Source organism: Brassica rapa, chromosome A06 (assembly GCF_000309985.2).
Source record: "Brassica rapa cultivar Chiifu-401-42 chromosome A06, CAAS_Brap_v3.01, whole genome shotgun sequence".
In the NCBI taxonomy this organism is placed as follows: Eukaryota; Viridiplantae; Streptophyta; class Magnoliopsida; order Brassicales; family Brassicaceae; genus Brassica; species Brassica rapa.
In genome coordinates this window covers 3,928,195-3,947,120 of record NC_024800.2, presented here as the reverse complement: position 1 = coordinate 3,947,120, position 18,926 = coordinate 3,928,195, and the positions used below count along the sequence as shown (strand labels likewise).

General features: G+C 34.7%; 4 protein-coding genes and 1 non-coding gene across 7 annotated transcripts; 3 read left to right on the top strand and 2 right to left on the bottom strand.

The window, feature by feature from the left end:
* Window positions 1-1,286: 1,286 nt before the first annotated feature.
* LOC103871795 lies at window positions 1,287-5,906 on the bottom strand. Its single transcript, XM_009150095.3, has 2 exons — window positions 4,530-5,906; window positions 1,287-2,703 (listed from the first exon to the last, which is right to left on the bottom strand). The coding sequence occupies exons 1-2, from the start codon at window positions 5,149-5,151 to the stop codon at window positions 2,639-2,641; spliced, it is 687 nt and encodes a 228-aa protein (XP_009148343.1). The 5' UTR covers window positions 5,152-5,906; the 3' UTR covers window positions 1,287-2,638.
* A 271-nt stretch (window positions 5,907-6,177) lies between these two features.
* On the bottom strand, window positions 6,178-8,676 carry LOC103871793 (mitogen-activated protein kinase 1). Of its 2 annotated transcripts, none has more exons than XM_009150092.3 (3): window positions 8,475-8,676; window positions 7,656-8,093; window positions 6,178-7,132 (listed from the first exon to the last, which is right to left on the bottom strand). In XM_009150092.3, exons 2-3 carry the CDS (start codon window positions 8,076-8,078, stop codon window positions 6,446-6,448), a joined length of 1,110 nt encoding a protein of 369 aa, XP_009148340.1. In that variant the 5' UTR covers window positions 8,079-8,093; window positions 8,475-8,676; the 3' UTR covers window positions 6,178-6,445. The 2 variants fall into 2 exon arrangements, with proteins under 2 accessions (XP_009148340.1, XP_009148341.1); XM_009150093.3 differs by having other exon boundaries at window positions 7,656-8,090.
* A 1,501-nt stretch (window positions 8,677-10,177) lies between these two features.
* LOC103871792 (LIM domain-containing protein WLIM1) lies at window positions 10,178-11,514 on the top strand. Its single transcript, XM_009150091.3, has 5 exons — window positions 10,178-10,443; window positions 10,567-10,663; window positions 10,733-10,776; window positions 10,873-10,962; window positions 11,059-11,514. The coding sequence occupies exons 1-5, from the start codon at window positions 10,309-10,311 to the stop codon at window positions 11,263-11,265; spliced, it is 573 nt and encodes a 190-aa protein (XP_009148339.1). The 5' UTR covers window positions 10,178-10,308; the 3' UTR covers window positions 11,266-11,514.
* A 267-nt stretch (window positions 11,515-11,781) lies between these two features.
* TRNAS-AGA lies at window positions 11,782-11,863 on the top strand. Its single transcript has one exon. It is a non-coding gene; the product is annotated as a tRNA-Ser (tRNA).
* On the top strand, window positions 11,783-18,606 carry LOC103871791 (NF-X1-type zinc finger protein NFXL1). Of its 2 annotated transcripts, none has more exons than XM_009150090.2 (2): window positions 11,783-14,598; window positions 14,904-18,606. In XM_009150090.2, the coding sequence occupies exon 2, from the start codon at window positions 14,965-14,967 to the stop codon at window positions 18,316-18,318; it is 3,354 nt and encodes a 1,117-aa protein (XP_009148338.1). In that variant the 5' UTR covers window positions 11,783-14,598; window positions 14,904-14,964; the 3' UTR covers window positions 18,319-18,606. The 2 variants fall into 2 exon arrangements, with proteins under 2 accessions (XP_009148338.1, XP_033129168.1); XM_033273277.1 differs by having other exon boundaries at window positions 14,811-18,606.
* The last annotated feature ends 320 nt before the right edge of the window (window positions 18,607-18,926 follow it).

Here is an 18,926-nt window from a genome sequence, read left to right as displayed (position 1 = left end):
AATTGAGAATGAACGTTATTTATATAAATTATTTTATATATTATTTTGTATTTATCTATGTATTATAAAATAATAAATATATTTAATAATTGAGAATCGAGTAAATATTATGTATATAAAATATGGAATAAGAACATAAATCAAAGCAATCATTTTATTTATTTAAATATATAATTAAATTTAAATGATATTAACATAAATATATAGTATATTTGAATATTCATATTTAATTGAAGTTTCCTAGTTTCTAATCATATAATTTTATTAACATTTGTTTAAACAATTAATCACAAAATTTTCTATGTGAGATTCTAATAGTTTTAATAATTTACAATTGCTTTTAAAATTCAATACAAATTTTAAAATTAAAATGTTCAGATCTCAATACATTTTCAATGCAAATTTCAAAATTAACATACGTGTGTATATTATATGGTATATCGTTTAATTTTATATAATATTAAAAATATATATATATATATATATTTATATATATTTAATCTGAATATCTATTAAATGATACTTCATATACATATGATTTTATTATCGTTTATATATGTGTATTAAAAATAAAAGTAAAATTATTGTTCACAAAAATTTTACTGTAAGACTTTTAACAGTTTTAGTGATTTACACTTGTTTAAAAAAATTTTAAATATAACATATAAGAAAAAAAAATATTGTTTGTTATATGGTTAATGTGATGTTTATTTTTAATAATATAAATTAAACAAAAATGATGGATGATACAAAAACTATTATCAAATTTTTATTATTCAAAATCATTAATTATTGTATATATGTTAGTCATATAAAGTAATTCCATAACTTTTATTTAAGGAAATAATGAATAATATTCATTTATGCACTTTTAATCAATTTGATAGTTAATTTAATAAAAAGTGTAATATATTTAGATAAACCAACTTATTTTCTAAATATTCTGATAATTTGATAAGACGTGGCTACACTAAAAGGTTGTAAATTGTAATGCTCTTTAATTAATATATAAAGAATTATGAAATAAGATTTATTTTTATCCTAACTAACATAATCTTAAGAAATAAACACATGCGATAACATTTTTTTTTCTAGCATCCTAATTAAAAAAGATTTTTCTTTTTTAAATCCTAACCAAAAAACATTTGTTTTCTTTTTCTTTTTAAATCCTGGCCAATGGGAATTGAAACTTTTATTTAAGATAATGTTAAAGTTTATGTAATAGTAATTTTCTTTTCTAAAACCTTTAAAAACGTAAAAGAATAGTTTTTGTAATAATAATTTTCATTTTTTAATTTTTTTTAGATTTTAAACAAAATATATTTGCATCATATTTTGATACATGTTACAAATTTTATTGACACGTGTCATGATCATGTTCAAGGATTATGTTAATTAGCAACTTTGAGAGCCAAATTTTATATAATAAGATAAATAGATGAAAATCCTACCTTTATTTTTTGTTAATGCACAAAAGAAACCACAATAAAACATTGTGTTTTAGAGATTTCAATTTCTGAATTTGATTCATACACTTATCAAATAATTATGATAACAATACTTCCTTTAAATTTATTGTTTGAATCTCTCTTACAGTTTCATTTTTCAACCAGTTTTGGAATGTAAGAAATTTTGATGATAGATTCATCAAAATTGTTAATTCATTGTACAACCAATGTACTTGTTGGTGCTCTCACAATATATCATACTAAATCTCCAATAATCTTTTTTTTGTTTCTCTGATTAGTTATTGCGCCATTATTTTTCAATTCCTTTTTCACTATTTACCTTTTTAGTTGACTTTTTCTTTATGTGCTAGGTACTTCAAGATAAGTTTCCAATTCTTGAGAACGTCTTATTTTATCATCCAATTCATCATTATCTCTCAAATTTGACTGTTTTATATATTTTTGATATTAAACTCTTTTCCTCATCCTCAAAATCCAAATACCTTCTACAAATCTTTTTATTGGTGTAGATTCTTGATATTTGTTAACAATTTTTTTTTCTTTCATGCATATTTCATCTTATTAGTTATGCTTTTTAACTTTCAAAATCACGCTTTTATGAAATCACGCTTTTATGAGTCTCGGGTTTTGGATCTTATGGTTTAGCTTTTTCAATCACTTTTGGCATGTACTTTTTTCTTTTTTCGCTTTTAAAAATCTTAAGATATGTTTAGCAAGATTATCAGTCATTGTATAACTAATACACTTTCCGGTACTCAAACAACTCATCATATTGAATCTCTCATGGTTCTTTTTCCTCGTCTTTTCTTATATGCTATTATTGTCCATTTCCTCTCTTACTGGTTATTTTAATATGCTTTATCTTAGACATGCTACACATTTTCAAAGGAAATTTTCAAATTCTGAGAATGTTTTTTTATCAGCTAATTCACCATTATCTCTCTTACCGTTTTTTTTTCTAGTCTCAAATTCTCATCCTCAAAATTCAAGCATCTTCTACAAAAAAAAAATAATAATTTGAATTGGAGATTTCCTGATTCTTCAGCCGATATAGATATAGATGTTTGATCCTTGTTAATAATTTTTTTTCTTCCCCACATGTTTCATTTTATTTGTTTTGTTTTTCAATTTCAGGAACATGCTTCTTATGAACTTCTGGTTTAGGATTTTTAAAAATTTAGTTTCTTCAGCCACTTTTGGCATATACTTCTTACTCTTTTGCTTTTGAAGAATCCTATTATAAAATAAAAAAAAATTATAATGATTAACAATCTTAAGAGAGAAACTATTTTATATTATTAATAAATAGATGAAAATCTAACTTTCGTTTTTTTGTCAATGCACAAGAGAAGACGACCACAAGAACGACATTTTGTCTTAATGACTTCAAGTTCTGAATTTATGAAATCTATTTATTAGATAATTAGGATACTAACAAAGCAACATTATTTCATTGTTTATATTAACATCATGAGTTCATGACTCATGCATGATTCTTTGGTAGGGTTTGAAGCAAAAGCTGTGGAACTGTTCAAGCAAAAGCTGTGGAACTGTTGAAGTATTAATTAGGATAAACTGTTTTTCCAAACTAAACATAAATTGTTACCAACTTACCATTCATTATGACCTATATGTTCTAATTGAACCCAACCCAACCAAACTGATGTTGGGCTGACTTCAGTAAGTTTTTCTCCTATTTATTTTATTAAAACATAAGCATTGTTTTGGACCTAACATTTATTTTGTAAATTTTAAATTAAATACATTTTCAACTTTATAGTTTAATTTAAATTAAATTACTAATATTTATTTTTATACTAATATCCATGTTTCCAAATAATATTCTTCTTTTTCTTTATACTATCATCCATGTTTCCAAATAACACTGTAATTAATCTTTTGTCCAAACAATATAAAATATCATGTCTCATCTTTTTTATAATTGCTAACAATTTTCTTTCAAATTATTTAGATAAATTAAATAATAGAAAAAATAAAATAATTTATAAAATAACGAAAATAAATAGAACTTATTTTACAGGTTTAGATACTACAAAAGAATCTACAAAAAATCAATTAAATTAACGGATTATTTTATTTATATTTCCTAAATAATGGTTATATTATTTAGGTAACATAATAACTCAATAATATCCATACCATAAAAGAATATATAAAGTTATACATTATAAAATAAATATAATAACAAAAATAACTATGAATTTTTTTTTAAAATGTTTAAAATACTTAACACTAAAAAAACAACAAATTAAAACCAATTATAATATAAACCAAATTATTAACAAGATAAATTAACAAAACAATTATAATAAAATTAATTAAGCTATATAAAAAGGATTAATATGTTCAAGACATATTTATAGTTCTTAATTATTTGATATCTATCATTTTCACTATCAAAATTTATAAGAAAAGTCATAATTTCATAAAATTGCAAAACAATGAACTTTAAAATTTAGATTAAAAAGTGACAAATTATGAAACTATAATAATCTAAATCAAATCGGATTACATATCAGTCATCCATCAGTTCAATCGGTTAGTCTTAGGTTTTAGTAATTTTTAAAATATGGATATTTTTAAAAATCAAAATCAAATTATCGAATCACCGGATTAATCGGTTTGACCGCTGGTTCGGATCGAATTTAAAAACAGTGATTTAAATGAAAAAATATTTTAAATATAAAAAATTCTTACAAATTAACAAAAAAAAAATATTAAGGTTATTTCCTTAAAATACCAAACGTGGGCGATAGTAAACAGTACAGGTTGTCCACAGAAACAAGCAACCAAACCTCGTAAACCAGTTATTCCCACTTAGATTAAAGATTCTACGAGTTCTGTATGAATTAAGGAACTACAGACCACAACTCCCTTTGAATAATTACATATCACTAGAATTAGAAAATATAAACAGAACAAATCACATAACAAGGAACAAAAAAGTAATTAAGGTTAATGTCAGATGAAACGAATAAAAGAACTTTCAAACACAATTAAAAGAACAAAGGTTAATCAGTTTTCGTCACCGAGTTTTACCAGGAGCAGCAGCCAGGTGCGGAAGCTTCTCCTTGAGAACATTTTGGTCACGAGCCATCCTCTCGTTCATTTTCTTCTTCTTCTTTTGGGTCTTGTATGTTGATCCTTTCTTTCGGCTTTGTTCTTTGATCATTGGAACCAAGTACCAAACGATACAAGTGCACATGATCGAAACAGTTCGTCCAAAAAACACCAAGAAGACTAGAACCAAGATCACTGTCACGGGTAAAAAACGGTTCGGTCTTGAAATCTTCTTCAGATTCTCGTTCAATACACATCTATGTTTCTTCTCCGTTGTTTCTGACTCTGTCTCCTTTATTTCCTTTGCCTCCTTTGTTTTTGACTCGGTCTTGATCTTGAGATCATCTTGAGTCTCTACCTTCTTCTTGGTTATTTTCTTTGTCTTGATCATGACAGGAACGCATTCTCCGGAGCTTTTGAACACAAACCGAACAAGAGGAGGCCCATCGGAGTCTAGCCTATTTGCGTAAATGCTCTGTCTCTTCTCGTCGAGCTCAGATAGAAGTGCAGAGAACTTGTCAAGACCACGATTTGAATAAGGGTTCTTGCTTTCTTTGCTTTCTTTCCTCGATCTCTTCGGTGAAGAAAAGGGACTCAACATATTGACTGGTTCTTTGTGTGTGTGTAAGGATTGGAGAGGTTGAAGGTTTTTGGTTATGGAGGAGTTGTTAGGAGGATTTAGTATTCCGACAAGAGAGTCGGCTTTATAGTTATCATAATGAGACTTGTCTTAAAACTATATATGTGATTTTTTGTATAAACAAATAGATTGGAGGATTTGACCAGATCTCATTCAATGTGATAAAATGATCAGATCACGTATAGTTGAAACTTTTTTTATTCTCCTGGGACGAATAGAATAGTTTCCATTTAATAAAACGTCATCTCTCATCCCAGTTGTATTTTCTTTACTGATTGACTTTCTTGCGGGAGAAGCAAGGTTTATTTCATTTTCCATGATGGCTTACTGCCTTACTCGTTTTTCTCTCTGTGTGTGTGTTTAATGTTTATCTTTAATTTTGACTGCAAAAGAGAGAAATTTCATGCATATGATATTATTCTTTATTCAAATCAAAAGGTTGATTTAATTAAATGACATTTTAGTTTAGCTAAATAATGGATTATATTAGTTTATAGATTCTCGTATTTTTAATAAAATTTAGTGTTATTAGTTTGATGGTTTTGAATTCTATATGCAATTTGTTGTTCTTCAAAAAGTTGGATTTTAACAAATCCATTAAAATTAATGTTATTGGAATTGTATATTTTAATCATTTTAAACTAGATTTTAAGAATACTACATATATCTCTTATATTCTTAAAACTATTATATTAATTTATTTTTATAGATTTTCACAATATATAATTTTTTTTCCAACACTTTCAAAATTTAACAAACATGTCTAACTTTTAAATCAACAAACTCTATATAAATTTGATTACCACTAACACCACCTAAAAGAAACAAATCATGTGTTGACAAAAAGAAGAAGGAAGCAACTCGTGTAATATAGGAAGGTAACATTATTATTAGCTCGTCTGGGACTTTGAACATAGACTTATCCGTATATGTTTGTTTGGTTTCAATTCGGTAAATTAGGTAGCTGCAAAGGTTGGTGTTCATATATTTGATCAAACGAAGACTTTTGTTACACGCAAAACATCCCATTGCATCAGAGGGTTCGAAGTTCTGAAAGAAACAAACAAGCAGAGATAACAGATCACTCTATGTACATATGTTACAGTCTCACAGGCTCACTTAAAGCTTTTAGTAAAAAAATACAGCTTCCATGGCATCACGACTGGTTTCAACTTCAAGTTATTCTTATTCTACAACATAATGAGAATCAGACATAACAGAAGATCTCTGTTAGTTACCAGTAGAGGAGTTGACCTCATAGCAGCTCAGATGTTGAAGCTTGAGGATGGTAATGAAGCATCTCATTCCACATCATCTCTCTTATCATCTCCTCTCCCAACTCTTCATCAACATCGAGATCAATAGGGACTTGAGCCGGAGGGTTTGCATTCGGATCATACAGAGGCGCCATGTAAGGATGCTGAAGCGCTTCAGTGACACTAATCCTCTTGGACGGGTCAAAAACAAGCATTTTCTGAAGAAGGTCGATGGCCAAAACATGAGCTCCCGGGTAAAGCCTAGATAAAGACATCCCAGGTGAATAAGGAAGCGATCTGATGTAACGTTTAGCTTTGGGGTTATCTATGAACTCAAGATCTTCGTCTCTTTGACTACCAAGAATGTTGACTATGAGTTTAAGCTGGTTTAAGCATTCAGTTCCTTGGAAAATCGGTTTTCTACCGAGAAGCTCGGCGAAAATGCAACCAACGGACCAAACATCGATGGATGTTCCGTAGTTGTCACAGCAGAGGAGAAGCTCAGGTGCTCTGTACCAACGAGTCACTACATATTCGGTCATGAACTGTCCCTTGGTGTTGCTCGTTCTCGCAAGGCCGAAGTCACATATCTTCAAATCGCAGTTTGCGTTGATAAGGAGGTTACCTGGTTTCAAATCTCGGTGGAGGATGTTGGCTGAGTGTATATACTTGAGCCCTCGAAGCAACTACACAAAAGAACAAAGCAAAACTTAAGCAGAAAGCAAGACATGCACAAAGCTAGAACCTAGCCTTCTTGGTTTGGTTCTATAGGTTTAGGATCCGTCCAGATATTTAAAAATTTTGGTTTGACTTTGGTTCGTTTGTTTCAGTTTTTTTTGTTCGGCTTGGGTAATAAAGTTGAGAACCAACTAATATCCAAATAGTTTCGGATCCATTCGGTTCCAAATTAGTTTCAATTTTTTGGTTGATTTGGGCTAAGAAGTCAGAAAATTAGGTTTTCTGGATATAAATTTAGACAGTTTGGATAATTTTAAATATTTCGGATAACGTATTATGGTAGTTTTTTTAATGTATTTCGGTTTATAAATAATATTTTTTTATTATTTGATTATTTTAAAATTAAATATAGTTAATATTTATAAGTATATAAACTATATTATAGAAATTTGGGTATTCCTAGGTTTTTATTTTTCGGTTCTAGAGATAGGATCCATCCGGTAATTGATAGGATACAAACCAATCACGTACCTGGAACAAGAAGTATTGGCAGTGATCATTACTAAGCACTTGAGAAGACTTGATAATTTGGTGGAGATCAGTATCCATGAGCTCATAAACAAGATACACATCCTTGAAGCTCCTCTTATGAATTGGCATCATGACATCTTTCAAAGCAATGACATTCTCATGTCTAAGATGGCGTAGAAGCTTGAGCTCGCGAAGGGTCCTCAAAGCATCAATCCTGTTCTCATAGACATTGTGAATCTTCTTGATAGCGACTTTCTCGTTGTTGTCAGTGTTAACAGAAGAGCAGACTACACCGTATGCACCACGGCCAATGGGTTTGATTGGCATGTACTTAGTGTCGATCTCGAACAGGTTTTGCCACATGGTGAAGTAATGCTTCCCTTGGTTCCTAACACCATTAGGAGGATCAACTGGTGTCGCCATTAGTTTCTTCTCCTTCTTCATCACAATTCACCAATCAAGAAATTAAATTGATACACAGAAAAAAAATATAATTTTTTCATAACTATTCATCCAAAAACTCATAATTTTTTCATACGTGTTCATCCAAAAAATATATAATTTTTTTCATAACACTTTGATCACACGAACATCAACTAACACCTCAAGAACACAAAATTATAGATTTTTTAAAAAAAACTAAAGAATTGATTTACTTGTAATAGCACAAACTTTAGAATTTAAGCTGTATTTCAGTGAATTTCTTGCGCAAAAAGATTGTCTATCAAAAGTGAAAATGAAAAGATCAAATATTAAGCTTGACAATCTTAGTCGAATTTTTAAAGGAACTTGTGAGATCAGAATGTGAAAAATGTTTACCGGAGAAAGTAGGGATGAGGTAGAAACAGTTGGTGTACGCCGACGATCACCGATGAGGGTGAGATCTTAGGATTGGCCTGGGAGAGAAGATGGAACCGTGGAAGGAAGTGAGAGATTTGGTCAACGTTCGGACAGTTGACTCTCTACTTGCTTGTTCGTACGTTATCTTTTGGAGGAAAGTGGGTGATGCCTACATGATCTTGTCTTATTATATGGGCTTAAATTAAAGCCCAAACCAGTTAACAAAAAGATTCACATTATTATTAAATTATTTTTCTGTTAGTATTGTTCACCAAACTATGCATCATCATCTTGTCATATGTGAAACGGGCTAATATTAAATTTTTTTTTGCTAACCGAATATCCTGGCCCCACCGAAGTGGTCCAGACTAAAGACCGAAGTGAGCATGGACGTTGACAGGACGTCACCATGTGGCTCACCGTGTAACGGTCTTCGGTCTCGGATACTGCAGCCCATATATCTAATATTAAATCTTACTCTACGATTTTTTTCCCTCTAGGAAAACTCGAATTTTTAACACCAAAGGACATGTTAAATATAATGAAAGGTAACAACGTTTGAGAACTGAAAAAAATATATATCAAAATACAGTCACTCTAAGTCTAAGTCTAAATTGAAAATTTGTTACATCTAGAAGAAAATGGGAGATGATCACAGAATAAAAGATAAAATAGTCAAAAGTTTCCATTAATAAGAGAAAGTAGGCCCATGCAGGCAAAAAAGGGAAGGCCCATAAATCTAGGGGGTGGGCAAAAATCTAAAAAACTGTATGGAATGATAAAGGGTTTGTAACATTTAAGTAAACAAATAAAATAAGGTTAGTTGTTTGATTAAACAAAGATGTTAGGTATCATTATGATCACTCATTCTCTTACAACCAATTATGTCAATATTACAGCTCAGCCAAAAAGCCTTTATGGTAAAGCATGTCTCAGATATTTTTGAAACATAAACACACACACCATATATTAAAAAGTATATTTACAGATTTCCAACCAATTCACCATAAGCAATACAGCTTTTAATCATTATATAAAACCAGACAGAGATTCTTTCCAGTTGTTTGTTTCCCCTTTTTCTGGGTGCTCCTTAGCTTAACCAAGAGAGTAAAACTAATCTTTACAGCACAGGCATTTAATTTTAAACAATAGTACTAAGCATTGTATAGTGTCTTCCTTCACTATTGAGAAAACATGGTGTAAATGTTAAGCATTGTCATTTGTCAAAAGCCATTGCATGTCTACCTAAAATAGATTTGAAATCACAGAGTTAAATGTTGAAAATATCTAGGAGACAAAGTATTGACTGGTGCTTACTTCAAGTTTGGACAAAAATCATTAAAAGAGAAAAATGGCCGTTGAACTTTTCTCTCTATACCTAATAATAGTACATTTTTATTTATTCACCGTTTATCTTGATTACTGGATGGATTAGACAGAGACAAAAAAAACATGCTAGATTTGTCAGAGAAACCCACAAATATTCGAATTTGAATCAGCAAAAGTTCAAAAATTTAGACTGATAACTTTTTCTTTTGCATTTGAATTAAAAAAAAAAACACTTTCTTCCACAACTAGATTTGAATTTATTTCATCACATTTCTATTAATAAATTTTCAATTAACCAACTTTTTATAAGTGAATTTACTGTAAAAGTAAATTAAAAGAAGAGAGACATGTTCGTTTTCAATATATCTGGTCCCCATTTAGAGAAAAACGAAGCAACAATAATTGACACTCTCTTTCTCTCTATCATCTTCATCATCTCTTCTTCTTCCAACTCTTGGTCTGATCCTCTTACAAGAACACACAAATGGCGTTCGCAGGAACAACCCAAAAATGCATGGCCTGTGACAAAACCGTGTACCTCGTCGACAAGTTAACCGCTGATAACCGGGTCTACCACAAAGCTTGTTTCCGTTGTCACCATTGCAAAGGAACTCTCAAGGTTTGTATTTTTCTTGGATTCTTTTTTCTTCTTACATTCTGATAAAACCAGAGGTAGATCTAGTAGAGATCTTTCATACCGTGTGAAAGATGAATCTGACTACTTTTATTGTTGATGAAACAGCTTAGCAACTACAACTCATTTGAAGGAGTTCTCTATTGCAGACCTCATTTCGATCAAAACTTCAAGAGAACTGGAAGTCTTGAGAAAAGCTTCGAAGGTAAACAAAAACAGATCAAAATGTGAAAACTCTGGAGGGTATCTGAAAGTTTGATTCTTTTCTGTATAGGGACACCAAAGATTGGGAAACCAGATAGACCTTTGGAGGGAGAGGTAAATTTTCAGACAACTCTTTTTATCTGTTTCTTGATTTTGTGTTTTTGTGGTTCTTGAACTTTTATAACATTTGATCTTAAAAATCTCTTACAGAGACCTGCTGGGACCAAAGTGTCCAACATGTTTGGTGGAACTCGAGAAAAATGCGTTGGCTGTGACAAAACTGTCTATCCAATTGAGAAGGTAACCAACCATCCAAATAATGATAAACTTAAAAACATTAGGTTCTTTGATCATTGTTATATTGTTCAATATCTATTGACTGCTTTGTTTATGAAGGTGTCGGTGAATGGCACATTGTACCATAGGAGCTGTTTCAAGTGCACACACGGAGGCTGCACGATAAGTCCTTCGAACTACATAGCTCACGAAGGGAAGCTTTATTGCAAGCATCATCATATTCAGCTTATCAAGGAGAAAGGAAATTTGAGCCAGCTCGAAGGAGGAGGAGAAAATGCCGCTAAGGACAAAGTCGTCGCTGCTTAAACAGTTTCAATTTTGACCATCGAAGAATCACTATAGTGTCTCTCTACTTCTCGATCCATGACATATATATTGGTTTTGTTTCTTCTCAAGTATGTGTTCTTTTTGTTGTTGTTGTTGTCTTTCATCTTGTTTCTTTTGGGAACTCTCCAAGGGTGATATGTTCACTCTTTGTTGGGTTTCTTGAGATAAACAAACAAAATAGAGAAATAACGGATGTTTGCTTATGAAATAATATACATTAAGTTCATATTACAATTTTGTATAATTTAATTTTCATGAAGAGGATTCTTCGGCATAATGCAGTGACTTTTCATATGTTCATTTTCACATAATACATATATGGTTTTTGATCTTTTTGACAACATGTGTTAACCATAGTTATGCTTAAATATTTTAGGAGTTTGCGTTATTTCCGAGTTCAGGCGTCGTAAATGTAATGCTGCCCATGTTCTCAACAAATTAAAAGTCAATATATCAAGGATCCAATACTAAGTTTCCACACGTCTATAACAAAAGGTGGACGTGCCGGAGTGGTTATCGGGCATGACTAGAAATCATGTGGGCTTTGCCCGCGCAGGTTCGAATCCTGCCGTTCACGTTTTTAACATTTTTATTGTTATTATTTATACTGTTAATCTGTTAATATGAACTGTTCTATTGGCCCAGCTAAACTGAGTAACGTAACGTACTTGTATACTCATCATGTGTTTTTTCCTAATGTTAGAAATCAATTGTTGTCAACTTTAGGAATAGTTGTGCATAATTAATGGTTTGCCTATTTAATATATTTATACATATATGCCTACAATCTACATATGCATCTATGTCAATGAAGAAGTATAAACTTGTATTCTAACAATAAAATACTTTAAATGTGCAAAACATTATGCTTAATTTCAGTTTAATTGTATTGCGTTAGATCGTACAAGACAAATGATCGTATTAATATATATATGGATAAAGCAGGAGGTTATATATGTAGCCAAATGCTTCCTAATGATGTTATCATTCCAACTATATATTAATCAAAACTTAGGTGAATATATATACATCAAATACAATTTTACGAAATGTTCTTATAATATATATTAATATATATATACACACACCAATATCTCAAATGAAACACATGCAAAGAGTCTTCATACACGATGCTTAGTCCAAACAATCATGAGTTCGATCAAACTTCTAAAGCCAAAGTTCCCTTCTCATGGGAGCTAAAACCTGGAATTTCAAGAAGAAAGAACAGAAGTGGCCGTGATCTGCTACAATGTAAGCTTACGCCGCCTCCATGCCCTGATGCTGACTATAGTGAGGAAGTGTTGCATAGTCCTCTTGTTGTGTGTCCTTTCACGCCTACTAACTCGAGATCAAGTTTGTCAAGTTTTAGGAAGAAAAACGTTGACCCTTTTCTTGAAGCTTACAGGAAATGTTTAGAGAATAGTCCGATTCGCATCTCTTCTTCCATGGGAAGAAACGTTCGAGGTGATCATCAAGATTGTTACGCCAAGGACAAGAAGAAGTCTCTTATGTTATGGCTGTGGAGTAAATATTCTTGCAAATTTGGTACTGATGGCTGGAGTTCGGTCTCTCGATTCCGTAGATCCAAGAAGAGAATTGATTCCACCAAGTAAACATATTTTGATCTAGTTACTAGAAGTTTCACAAAAAAATATTATTGTTCATTAAAGACAATATTATAGTGAAATGTTAATGTGGGAACAGAACAGTACTACGTGCATGTTTAATACATCTTTTGTCTTTCAATGAAATACTATTAAGTTTCATTCAAGAATGAACCTTAGATTTAAATGGCTAAGTATGCATGCACGTTAATAGTCTTGAAACAATGTTAGACCGTTTCGTACTTTCATTATGTGAATTGTATAAACTTTTGGTATGCGACTCTTCCGCAAATACTTGTAAAACCTACAGTTTCTAGTATGACCGGATATGAACTTAGTGGCGTGCTGTCTAAGTTAAAGCTTACGAAGAGATGTTTACATAGTGTCATCACTGTTTTTGCCCGATCTTCTCTCATATCAAGATGTTCATATTACTCAGTGATCATTATAATCAAAACGAAAGAGGGATGAGTTTAACCTTATCTCCACGGAGACGGAGAAAATAATAATAATGAGATTATATATTAAGAAAAAAAAGTAACAAAGACAGGATCTTCTCATCCAAATCCATACTAAAAATAATAAAAACCAAATCCGTACTAAAATAAAAGCAGTACGCCCTCAAAGACGTGGTCTTACACTTAGGTGCGGATAGTTTTGTCCATGTTTTATCATGGCCAATTCTCTTTGAGCAATATTCAAACTGAGTTGAAGGTGTTGAAGACGACGTTGGAGGCAGCGAATTATACCAACGCACCCATAAACTGGGTCCCGGATACGTGCTTCTGCCTCGAAACATAGCGAGTCCACGCAAGCTTGCCTCTGGCTAGGATCAATCTCATTGAGAATTCTTACCACATTTTTTATGCCATACACATAACCTAAGAAAGCGTATTTCTCAGGTTTGTTAGCCGGCAAGTAGGGTGTTAGCACACACTTTTTTGTGCACTTTTGCCTCTTCTCTTTACATATCCCGCAGGATTCCATCCGTGGCTAATAGAGATAGAAAAAATAGAATATCTCTATTAGCAATCAACCAAACTTGGAAAAAAAAACTAAAACCTCTAAATCTCCAAAACCCTAAATATTCTATAGCAACCCAGTTGTATTATTGAAAAACAATTAAAATATATGGTATAAACAGTAAGTAATAAAAGTAACCAACCTGATTATACATGTTAGTATGAATAACTTTCTCTGTTCAGGAAAAGAAAGAGGTAAAGAAAGACAGACACACCTTAAGAATATGTATTATATATGGGAATTTGTGAGCCGGTTCATTCTTTTTCCATATTGTAATTTTTTTTTATATTGAGCGATTAGAGGGCAATTTTATCGGCCACAAAACTATAAGCTGATTTTTATGGATTAGACCGGTTAAGGTCGGTTAAGTCAGCAATATAAGCCCATTTAAGGCCCACTGCAACGAGTCGGTCCACGAGTGGGCGTCAAGCAGAATAGAAAAAAATAAAAATAAAAATAAAAAGAAAAAGAAAAAGCCGTGCCCGTCTCTCTCTCTCTCTCTCTCTCTCCTCTTTCTAAAATTCCTTTGGCTGCAGCAAAGCAAGGCGGTCTCTCACTTTCACTCTATAAATATCTTCTTCTCCATCCTCCTCATCCTTCTTTCCATTTTCGCCGTCACTCGAACACCTCTCATTGATTCCGCAGATTGTTCATTTCTTTTCCCTTCCGTAGTTTTTTTCGTCAGGTACCAATTTTTTTTCCACAATTTGTTTTGGTTGCGATTTGTTGTTTCCTTCTTCGATTCAAGCAAAGATTATGATATAAAGTAGGGAACTTTATGAGATTTTTAAGAAGGAGCAATATAGCTCAGGATCTTGATAACCCGATGTAGGGATTTAAATTTGTATTGTTGTAGATGTGTTTGATTTGTTTGTGGCATTTTGTTGAATTATTTAGGTGTAATGTGAAAGATTACTTCTTTGAGCCATCAATGTTTGGAAGTTACCAATTTCTACAATCTGAATATATATTTCTCATTTGGTTGTATAGAAGCACTTTAGTGACGACGTGTGAAGGATCTGGTTCTGTATTTGTGGAGTCAGAGAAGAACATGAGCTCTCAAGTCAGGAGAGATAGGCGTCATCAGAGTTCTCAGCAAACTTGGGTTCCTAGAGGTGCTTCTACCTCCGTGGCGGTTGTAAATGAGCCTTCACATCCTCCTGCTAATAATACAGCCGGAGTTTCTGAAAGTCTTGTCGCTGGTGCTGCATCACGTCCTGTTTATCCACAAAGGCAGCATAACGGTTCTGTTCGTCCGCCTTATAATCAGCACCAAAGGAACAATAATGTTGCTGCTCCACCTCCACATAATCGACAGAGAAGAAACAATAATGCTCCGGGAGCAACTCTGCCTGATGATAATCGTCAACGAGTTGGGTCTAGGACCAGGCCTGTGTATCAGGGGAAAAGGGTAGCTAAGGAGGATAACATTGCGTTGACAAACCCGAACTTGCCTCAGCTTGTTCAAGAGATACAAGAGAAGCTGGTGAAGAGTTCTATTGAGTGTATGATTTGTTACGACAAGGTTGGGAGGGCTGCGAATATATGGTCTTGCTCCAGCTGTTACTCCATCTTCCATATGCATTGTATCAAGAAATGGGCTCGAGCACCAACTTCTATTGATTTGTTGGCTGAGAAAAACCAAGGTGATAATTGGAGGTGTCCTGGTTGCCAATCTGTGCAGTTGACGTCGTCAAGAGAGATATGTTATCGGTGCTTTTGTGGGAAGAGGAAAGATCCACCCGCTGATCCATATCTGACTCCACACTCATGCGGAGAGCCATGTGGGAAGCCGCTGGAGAAAGAGTTATTTGCAGGAGCTGAGACGACCAGTGAGGATCTTTGTCCTCATATCTGTGTGTTGCAGTGTCATCCTGGTCCTTGTCCTCCTTGTAAGGCGTTTGCTCCACCTCGTAGTTGTCCTTGTGGTAAAAAGACGATTCATACTAGATGCTCTGAGCGGAGATCTCTTCTTGTTTGTGGGCAGCGTTGCGAGAAGCTTCTCAACTGTGGGCGTCATCAGTGTGAAAAGACATGTCACGTTGGCCCTTGTGATCCTTGTCAGGTACTAGTAAATGCCACATGTTTCTGCAAGAAAAAAGTGGAGACTGTTATTTGCGGAGATATGAATGTGAAGGGAGAATTGAAAGCTGAATCTGGTGTGTATTCGTGCAATTTGAACTGTGGGAAGCCACTTGGATGTGGTAATCATTTCTGTTCCGAGGTTTGCCACCCTGGACCTTGTGGCGACTGTGACTTACTGCCCGGTAGAGTTAAGACGTGCTATTGTGGGAAAACGCGTCTAGAAGAACAGACCAGGCAGAGTTGCTTGGACCCAATTCCTTTTTGCTCAAACATATGCAGTAAGCTTCTTCCTTGTGGATTACATACTTGCAACGAGGTGTGCCATTCAGGTGATTGCCCTCCTTGTTTAGTGCAAGTCAACCAGAAATGCCGGTGTGGGTCGACATCCAGGACTGTGGAATGCTACATAACAACTTCTTCAGAGACGGATAAGTTTGTGTGTTCTAAACCATGTGGGCGTAAGAAGAACTGTGGGAGACATAGATGTAGTGAGCGTTGCTGCCCTCTCTTGAACGCGAAGAAGAATGATCTATCCGGTAATTGGGACGAACACGTATGCCAATTACCTTGTGGGAAGAAGCTAAGGTGCGGGCAGCATTCCTGTGAATCTTTGTGCCATAGTGGCCATTGCCCTCCTTGCCTCGAGATGATATTCACTGATCTAACATGTGCGTGTGGAAATACTTCGATTCCTCCACCACTACCATGCGGGACGCCTGTTCCTAGCTGCCAGCTTCCGTGCTCCATTCCTCAGCCTTGTGGCCATTCTGCTACGCATGGATGCCATTTTGGAGATTGCCCTCCTTGTTCTGCCCCAGTGGAAAAGAAATGCGTTGGTGGTCACGTGGTTCTGAGAAACATACCTTGTGGGCTGAAAGACATCAGATGTAACAAGATTTGTGGAAAGACGAGGCGTTGTGGTATGCATGCTTGTGCCAGAACTTGTCACCCGGAGGCATGTGACACTTACAGTGAATCTGAAGCAGGACTGCGTGTTACATGTGGACAGACTTGTAGTGCTCCTAGAAGAGATTGCAGGCATACTTGTGCAGCTCTCTGCCATCCTTCGCAGCCTTGCCCTGACTCAAGATGTGAATTTCCAGTAACAATTACATGTTCGTGTGGTCGCATAACCGCTACTGTCCCTTGCGATGCGGGAGGAGGAAGTACCAGCAATCTTAGTGTTGATTCTATCTATGAAGCCTCTGTTTTGCAGAAGCTTCCAACCACGCTTCAGCCTGCTGAGTCGAGCGGAAACAGAATCCCCCTCGGGCAGCGAAAGCTTTCGTGTGATGATGAGTGTGCTAAGCAGGAGCGTAAGCGGGTTCTTCAAGACGCGTTTGATATCACTCCCCCAAATCTGGACTCTTTACATTTCAGCGAGAATGCTGCTATGACAGAGATTATTTCGGACATCTACAGGCGTGATCCGAAGTGGGTACTGGCTGTTGAAGAGCGCTTCAAGTTCTTGGTACTTGGGAAAGCCAGAGGAAGCACAAGTGCCCTTAAGGTCCATGTCTTCTGCCCAATGCAAAAGGATAAACGAGACACAGTTCGACTTCTAGCTGAGAGATGGAAACTTGCGGTTAGCAATGCAGGGTGGGAGCCAAAACGATTTACAGTGGTCCACGTAACACAAAAGTCAAAAACGCCAACACGAATCATTGGAGCTAGGGGTGGCGCTATCTCGCTAGGTGGGCCTCACCCACCGTCCTTCGATCCGCTGGTGGATATGGATCCAAGGCTTGTGGTTTCTTTATTGGATCTCCCGAGGGAGGCGAATATCAGCGCTTTAGTACTAAGATTTGGAGGTGAATGTGAGCTTGTTTGGCTGAATGACAAGAACGCTTTGGCCGTGTTCCACGACCATGCCCGAGCCGCCACTGCCATGAGGAGGCTGGACCATGGTTCTGTATACCATGGAGCAGTGGTCGTCCAGAACGGTCCGCAATCTCCATCACTCGGTGGTAATGCATGGGGAAAACTACCTAGCAGCTCATCCTGGGATGTACAGAAAGCAAATCCATGGAAGAAAGCAGTGATTCAGGAGAGTGATGAGAACTGGGGAGCTGATGATTCCCCCATTGGAGGATCATCCACAGATATTCAAGCCGCTGCGTGGAGATCAGCAACGAGCAACACTCCAGTGGTTACTTCGGTTAACCGTTGGAGTGTACTGGAGCCAGAGAAGCCCAACACGTCCGCTTTGCAGCCATTGGTTCAGACAGAAGGGAGCAGCAGTTCAAAAGCTGCAGGTAAACAACCGGTGGAAGGCTCAAGCGAAGAAGTGGTGGATGATTGGGAGAAGGTATGCGAGTGAGAATATATGAGAAGTGCCTCTCATTTTCTACTTCTTTTGCTTAGTATAAAGACGTCAGGTTGCTCAGTCGTGTATGATATAATTTTAGACCGTATGCGTGTACTGTGATGAGCTTGGGTCTGTGCCTAGTTGGGAGCATAGGTGATAGACAACGAGGTGCCGTTTAGTTTTGGCATCTTTGACGTTTAATTGGTTCATATATACTACAAAACTATCTGAATGTTTGAAGCTATTGTGAAACGGCATTTTTTTTTTTTATTGTAGTTGAAAAATTAAGGCTTTTTCCTAGACAATTATGTATCCAAGATGAAGTAATGACTACTTTACGAGGTAATAACCAATAAGGTTATTCATACAAATCACTATCCCATTCCAACTAGTGTTCATCTTCAAATGTTAAGGTAACAAGCTGGTCATTATGTTTACAGTATAAGGTGGTGGTGTTATCACTAGGAGCCACTTTCGGAAATTATTCTTTTCTTTGTCAAACTTCGCCCACTACCCAAAAAGGTGATCTAGAATATAATCTAGAATCTAGAACACCATTGACCAAAACAGGAATCCTAAAACAGCAAAGCTCAACTAAGTCCACAAGCTTAGTTATATTC